The sequence below is a fragment of the Gouania willdenowi genome, chromosome 8, assembly GCF_900634775.1.
Source record: "Gouania willdenowi chromosome 8, fGouWil2.1, whole genome shotgun sequence".
Taxonomy (NCBI): Eukaryota; Metazoa; Chordata; class Actinopteri; order Blenniiformes; family Gobiesocidae; genus Gouania; species Gouania willdenowi.
In genome coordinates, this window is record NC_041051.1 from 10,831,940 (window position 1) to 10,840,375 (window position 8,436).

General features: G+C 37.0%; 1 protein-coding gene across 2 annotated transcripts in view; it reads right to left on the reverse strand.

Moving 5' to 3' along the window:
* Positions 1-8,436, reverse strand: part of mcrip1 (MAPK regulated corepressor interacting protein 1) — a 9,060-nt gene continuing 624 nt past the window's right edge. For both annotated transcript variants that reach the window (XM_028455512.1, XM_028455513.1), the window contains exons 2-5: positions 8,284-8,374; positions 6,547-6,665; positions 2,969-3,073; positions 1-737 (exon numbers count right to left, since the gene is read on the reverse strand). In XM_028455512.1, the coding sequence (XP_028311313.1) occupies positions 673-737; positions 2,969-3,073; positions 6,547-6,665; positions 8,284-8,291 (297 nt within the window). In that variant the 5' untranslated portion in view covers positions 8,292-8,374 and the 3' untranslated portion in view covers positions 1-672. The remainder of the gene's footprint in view (positions 738-2,968; positions 3,074-6,546; positions 6,666-8,283; positions 8,375-8,436) is intronic.

An 8,436-nucleotide genomic window follows, 5' to 3' on the forward strand; every position in this document is an offset into this window, starting at 1 on the left:
ATTTCTGTAAAAGTCCTTTATTCAACATCTTGTTTCAAGGCTTGGGTGGGGATGGGGTTGGGAGCAGCAGATTGAAGGAGGCCTGTATTTAATAAAATCCATCCCAGGACAAGAAGTGTAGATTAAAAATGTTGGCCACCTACATTGTGTTTTGGCTTCCGAAACCCACCCTTATGGCGGGTGTAAAATGTAATCATTTATTTACTTCTAGAATTCATCCATCTACCTAGAGGGGAAAAAATATGTAAAAACAATATACAGATATCAGCCCTTTCACACTTTCATCCAGAGTCAAAAGTATTGGTTGTGGTGGTATTGTGGTTAAGACCGCAGTCTTTTGTATCCTGTGGAGAAACAGTCTGTACTTCAGCATTGGATGTCCTCGAATTTTGATGAACATTTGCATCAGTCCACTCCACAAGGTGTGAAGATGGGTTATGACGTGGAAAAGAGAACGACGATCCTTTTCTTCGTGAAATCCAAGTTCTTTTCATCCGAACCAGCTGGTAATGAAAGCGACATGAATTGGTCTGGTCCGGCGTTCAGAAATGAGAGCTTCATTGTGTGTAAGAGGGATAAATCTTCCAGCTGACGGAGGGAGATGGAAAAAAAAAAAAGTCCTTGAGGATAAAAGGTGGCAAAAAAAACGAGGCGGAATCCTTGCAAAAGAGACTAGGACTTTTTGGAATCCTGTGTGTTGCGTTTTTTGAGGTCACTCAAGTCAACCGGTGTGAAAGCTGAAAGAACAGACAGAAATAATGAGTTAGAAAACTGCATTCAACTGACCTGAATTTAAACTAACTAAAATGGGTTTAATGTATTACCAATAGATAAAATATGTGCACCTTTTTCTAAAAAAAAAACACATTAAAAAAACTTTTTTAAAACAATTTTATATCTTCGGGAATAATCTATGGAGAGTTGCCTTTTTGGTCAGGATATGATACACTTTCATTGATCCCTATTAGCTGTTGCTAGGCAACAGTGGCCATGTTTACATGGGAGCTTTAATTCCTCTTTAATTCAGAATACAAGTTAAAGCCTCTTTAAATTGACCTTGTAAACACTTAATTCCTAAAGCAAATTTAATTCCGAATTAAACTTAAATCCAAATTAGGTGGCTGGTTTATTCAGATTTCAATTCTGAATTAAATAATTCCTCTCTCTTGTAAACACTTAATTCTGCTTTAGGTTAGTTTCGGTCGTTCTGCGCATGCACAACTTGCCGTGATGACACACTGGTGACAACATACTGTAGTCCAGGTTTTATTTTATAAGAGTCTTAAAAGACATGGCTATAATGAAAAGAGTGGATGGACGGAGGCATAAACATGCAGACATTCACACGGACTTATTATGCACACATAAATCTCGGCAAACGGAACATGCTTCATCGGGACATGAAGCACCAGAGCTTCACTAATAATGTGCAGATCTTTATAAAGTTTATTTTTCACTCATCGTCCTGTTGAGTGGAGTCAGAGCAACTGTTGTATTAACCGCTGGCTTTGATTGACCAAAGTACAGACTTCTATCTCCTTTCTCCGCTATCTATCTCTCCGTCGAGCTGCTGCTTCAAAACCACGATCAAAATAAAAGTGAAAACAGTTTTCATCTGGTCTTCTAGGTTGTAGCCGAAAAAAAAAGTTTTGTTGTGCATTTTTCCCGATAGACGCTAATATGTCACGTTCGCCCCCTGTCCAATAAGAAGCCTTCCCAACCCCCAGACCTAAAGTAGATTTGAATAAAGCCAAATAAACCGGTTTTCCATGTCAACCTCAATTCGGAATCACTATTTCCATGTAAACACGAAGCAGAACATTGTAATGCCATATAATTTAATTCGGAATAACAAATTCCAAATTAAAAAAACATAATGTACCCGTGGCCAGTGTTCCATTGATCAACAGTTTCTGAACAATGGCTGAGTGTAAAGCCAATGGTTGCTATAACAACAAGAAAAAAAACCCCCTGCAGAAACATTTCTTTTGCATCTCTTAGCCAAATAATGACACTAAGTCATAGTTATCCAGACGTTTGCTTCATAATATTGCTACGAGAAACACACTTAAAACGTTTCAGTTCGGACAAAATTCGGTGATATGCGAGTACCGCTTCAAAGTGAGCTGCTATGAGAGGGGTCTGTGGGCTAAGCTAATGGGCTAAGCTAATGGACACCAAGCCAATGTTACATCTGAAATCAGACGCGGCCCCGACAGAATTCCTTCACAGAAAGTCTCAATGTAGCTTGTAAACGTACTTGTTCAGAGCACTACTACGATAGAGCTAGCAGAACGACTTATCTGTTCGTTAGGGCACCGCCAGGTGCTGCTCCTTGGCGTATCCCCCCCTCCATGAACAGATATCCTTTCACGCAGCTTTCATTACAGTTGCTCGCCATATTTTTGCAATTCCAACACTTAACTACTCAGCCATGGCTCGTTTCTGCTGGTAACAACATCTCTGTCCGTTAGGCTAATTCTGTATGTTTATGCTAATCAGAATCAGAATTCCTTTATTGATCCCGGGGGAAATTAATTAGTGGATTAATTAGTGGATGCAGGCAGGCATACAAAAAGCAGGTAGGTGCTGAGATGGTGATATTTAATCCTCTCCTAACATACAACATGGATGCTACACTTTATCACTAAAGGAGTGAATACACACGGTTGCTTCATGCCGAGAGTGAACAGAAAACTTACCCTTCCCACATTGTAACAGACCTGTTTCGCCTCTACCTCCCAATCAATGAACGTGTGTCACATTCTGTCCAAAATAGTGGCTCTCCATTGTTTATGCTCCAAAGTAGAAAATCATTCTAAAAAGTCCTTTTAATCGTTTTTTTTTTGCACATATTTTGTTTATTGGTGATACATTAAAAACATTTTTGTTATATACATTTTCACAGCAGGTACCCATTAAAGAATGACATTATGAATCCATATTAATGCAATGTATTGAAACTTACAATGTAGGTTAGGATTTGGATTCTTCTCCACGTACTCCTGTGGTCCACGGTCATTACGTTCACTATTTTGTGTTGATCGGATGTCTCTGAGCACACGCTGCCAGGCTGCAATAGAGTAATAATAAATAAAATCAAAAAAATTAATTCCAAGGTCATGAACCCAATACAATGAGACAGGGTGGTTAGCCCATTCACTAGGCTGGGTGATATGGACCAAAACTCATATCTCAATATTTTTTCTCAAAATGGCGATTTATGATATAAATCTCAATATTTTTAATTCAAATGAAGACTGACCAGAAAGACAAGTCAGGGTTAAATTTGTTGATGTAAAATGCCACACAGGCACATTTTTTAACAAACCGCTGCACAATATGTGCTACTCTTGGCTTTTTTTCCAGTAGGGGACAGTATGTGTGAGTGAGTTCTGCAGTGTGGCTTGTGTAGGTAAACGTCTAGGTTAAAAATCCATCTAACTGTGATTCCTATGCTGTTCTGAGAAGTAACGAAAGCAGCAATTCCTAAAGCTAGTATTTTAATACAAAATAAGCTATAATAATATGTATATATTGATATTGTAGTTTTTTAATATCGCCATAATAGAAAACTCATTATATCTTGAATCTTGGTATATTGTCCAGCCCTAACATTCAGGGCAGTGCATTTGAAAGCTTAATAAAATGAGTCACCCATCCTTTTTATGACTATTAGAATAACTAGTTGACAACTAGTGATACATTTTAACGAGTAACCTTAACAGACTCCGCAACAAAACAACAAGGGCAATAACTCTAATTGCTCTTTTCTCATTTTCAAACTCCATCAAGGTCATGATACCCTGAAGCCACACACCAAATTTGGTTATCCTATGTTAAAATATTTCTGAGAAAAGCTTGAAGATACCTCGAACAGAGTAAAAATAAAACATAACAAGGGCAATAACTGTGTGCATGACTGGGTTTTATGTAATAGACTTGCTCTCAACATTTGCAAGACTAAATGCATGGTGCTTGGTACAAGGCGCAGGTTATCCACAAGCCCAACGCTTGAGTTAAACTTGTGCAATTCGGTAGTTCAACAAGTTGAAAGTACTAAACTCCTTGGCGTAATGGTGGACTGCTCTCTGTCTTGGTGTAACCACATTAATTACATTGTTTTGAAAATGGGAAGAGCAATTGGTATTGCGAGGAAATGGTGCTCTTTTGTGGCGCGTCCCCTTTTATGTCAAATAGCTCAAAGCTTAGTCTTATGTCATCTGGACTATTGCTCTACGGTGTGGTCATCTGCTGTCAGTGGTGAACTCAGGAAGCTCCAGGTTGTCCAGAACAGGGCAGCACGGTTAGCACTGGGTTGCCCACTAAGATCTAATGTGATCCATATGCATGCCTGCCTCTCATGGCTTACTGTTGCCAATAGGTTGTCTTTTAATACACTTATGACGTTCAAGTCAGTCATGAGCAGTAAATCTCCGCTTTCTATACATACACAAATAGTTTTTAGTAATACTGTTCATGAACATAACACTAGAGGTTCCAGTAATGGGCAGCTTGCTTTACCTTGCCCAAAAACCAATGCTTTAAAGAGATCTTTTATTTACAGGTCATTGTCATTTTGGAATAACCTGCCTCCAAGCCTCTGCTGCATTGACAGTAAATTTAATTTTAAAAAGAATCTAAAACTCCATTTGATACTGTGAGATGCTTTGTATTATTAGCTATGTTTTATCCTTGCAAATGTAATGTATTGTAATATGTATGATTTTGTGAGTGAGTAATGCCATTTTAATCAATTTTTTTTGCCATTTTAATCAAATTTTGTATTTGTAAATGGTTTCTGTTGCATGTTTGCTATTTGGACCCCAGGAAGACTAGCTGGTTGCCATGGCACTAGCTAATGGGGATCCCCTAATAAACAAATAAACTCCGGAAAACATAATTACGCTTTTCTCATTTTCGAACTCCATCAAGGTATCTATACCCTGAAGCCACACACCAAATTTGGTTATCCTATCTTAAACAATTTCTGAGAAAAGCTGTCCCATTTAATTCGGACGGATGGACGCAACTCAAACCTATATCTCCCTTCCACACTTTGTGGCGGGGGATAATAACCAATCACTTCACAAGTAGATATTACTAACAAGAAGAGTAAATAAAATATAAATGTTGACCATCTTAAGTTTTTTTTTTTTACCATTTTGGGCAACCAGCAACACATGAGAGCTGTGGTTCTAAAAGCACAGTATTAAAGATATTAAGGCACTTTGGTAATGCAATGTATTATTCTATCCTCCTGTTCGCAGAATATTGCAAAAAAAGCCAACCAATAATAACATGACATTAGACAGTGGAGCTGATTGAATCATTTATCACTGCATATATCAATACATCAGTCAGAAAAAAACACAGTCCTATCCATCTTGAAAAAAGACAAAGTTTTCATATTCCTGTTTTGACACAAAACAAAATCTCAATGATTCTCCAAAATTTTCGGCCAAAAAATGACCCAAAAGTGCATTTTCGGTTTTCCGCCTTAACACTTTTCTCACCAAAACAGGAAACAGTTTCAGCAGCTCAGTCAGTTTTAGGCCTGTACAATATTATTTAATGTATGAGCGGCGTGAAGTTCAACATTATATTTTTTCATTTTATATTGTGCATTGTTGGAATGTCAGTGCTAAATAATTATTTTCATATTTTTAATTGATTTATCATTTGGAGCATTAATATTAATTTAAACAATTCCATCCATCCATTTTCATACCCGCTTATTCCCGTTTATCAGGGTCGCGGGGGTCTGCCGGTGCCAATCTCCGGCTCTCATAGGGCGCTGGGCGGGGGTACACCCTGGACAGGGCGCCAGTCCATCACAGGGCAACAGACAACCACTCACTCACTCATTCCTACGGGCAATTTAGAGACTCCAATCAAGAGACTACAGTCATGTTTTTGGATTGTGGGAGGAAGCCGGAGTACCCAGAGGAAACCCACGCAGCACGGGGAGAACGTGCAAACTCCACACAGAAAGGACCCAAGTGTCCACCCCAGGGCTTGAACCCAGGACCTTCTTGCTGTGAGGCGGACGTGCTAACCACTAATCCACCGTGCGCCCAATTTAAACAATTGCAATGTTTTAATTATTGTGAGATTAGTAAACATTCAGAGCCAAAAATGCAATAGAACTAAAAATGTGCATAATCATTTATTTTGGTGTTTCGGTTTTCGGCCAATTTGGATCCCTAGAAAATTCAGAGGAAAGTACAAAAAAGACAAATTAGATTTTTTAATTTTTTTTTTCTAAACTGACTGAGTTAAGAACAATTCATGGAAAAAAATGATGGCAGCAGATATTTGTAGTTTTGTAGTCATTCTCCACTTTTGGAGCAAACACTCATATTTACTTTGAGCTATACTATGTACGTTTGCATGTCAGAGAATATAAAACCATTAAAAGACCTGACACTACTAGATATCAGATATGTGAGTGGTTTTGATTAGAGCTGGTGTCACATGGTGGAAATTCATTAATAAACTTCAACAGAGAATTTCAGCATGGCACTGTCAGGTTGGAACACTTACTGTCATGTATAAATCGCACATTTTCTTCGTGAGCGGGAGTAAAAAGCTCCCCACTGTTTGTGGGGGATCGGGGACTTGAAGTTCTCTTGTAACTGTTCACCATCCTAGGAGCTGATGAGCTTCAAACACACAGAAACATACACTTGTGAACACGTGTAGAAAGTGAACTCACAGTTTACTCCCAAATTTGTACGGGGTGCTTAATCAGCACATTTTCCACATTTGATTCGATTATTGAAGTTTCGATTCGATACCGCTTTAACAGGTTTCATTTATTCAGACAACTTTTTTTTTAGGAAATTTACTTTGAAATTTACTCTTATCTCCCTACATGTTTTGACTGCCAACTCTCAGTCTTCCTCAGAGGCATCTACTGATGGCTTTAATGCATCTACAACTGCGAAAGAAATTCAGGAAATTTCAAAGTTAATTTCCTGAAAAAAGTTGTCTGAATAAATGAAACCATAACATATTATTAAAAAAAAGAAGACAAAATGAAGTTGCTGGAATAATTACAAACCAATTTTCCATTATTAACGATTATTGCTGATTATTGATCTTCCATTTAACAACAGTAAGCTGCTGTATAGTGAATTTCTGAATCCATGTACCCCCCTTTTGTCCGACTACTTTTTGCTCAGAATAATATGAAAAAATTACTATAAAGCATAATGATGGAATGAATCAGTTTTTTTCTTAATAAATTTGCAAAAAAATCTACATTTCTGGGTGCTGAGTGTACATTAATGAGAAATAAAATGAACTTTTTTGATTTTAGAAAATGGTTGCAATCAAACAAAGAGTGAAAATTTTAAAAGGGTCTGAATACTTTCAGCACCCACTGTATATTTATAGGGGTGTGTATTGCCTGGCCTTTGGCAATACGTTTCATATCCCGATACATAGGTCACGATACAATACGATACAATGCGATATATCGTGATATTAAAGTATAAGGCGATTGTTGGGATTTTTTTTAATATATAACTTAAGAAACAACTAATCTGTAAATGTGTACACCTTCATGAGAACATTATGTATGAAATATATTTTACACTCAAATCATTGGCTTTAACATGCCATGTGCCAACAACTTAAAATAAAAAATAACATATAATCTACCAGTGGCTTTTAAACCAACTTTGACTTTAGTGCAACTTAACTTTAGTGCAACTTAACTGAGGTATATGCCTAGAACGACAAATAAATGCAGAAAGTAAGTACTTTCTTTTTATATTTTTTTGAATAAACACAAGCTGGTCAACATGTCCAGGTTTCAGTGCACTTCTTTGTGCAGTTACAATGTCTCCTGCAGTGGAAAAGACTTTCCTGGTTAAATAAAGGTTAAAAAAAAAAAAAGTTTCAATATCGACAAAATAGAAAACTCGATATATCTTGAATCTCAATATATTGCCCAACCCTAGGTACCCTATTTGAGAAAAAAAAAAAAAAAAAAAAAAAAAAAAAAAGAGAAACAGTGATATAATGTAATTAAAATATCCAAATTAGCAGAAATCATCTGTTTTTTATTACAGTTTGAAAAATGCATAAAGCGATTTAAAGAAATGTAAAATTGATTCATAATCATCAATGATAAAATCATAATTAATCGATTGCTGATTTCTTTCACCACCCCTACAAACGTTTATGAAAATGGGTCTGGTGCATCAACATTTGCATGCAATTGATTTATGAAAAACTTGTGCTTTAAATCATAAGGGAAGGATTTATTCAGACCTGGTCATTCTGTTTTCAGTCCGTACGTGCTCCTCGCTCCTCTGCAGTGAGTGGATGTGAAGGTTTGAGTCTGAAAAGTCTTCTGACTTGACTTTAGAAAAAAGACAAACAGAATATAGATTTACAAAGTGATGAAGTAAAACAGGTTCATCC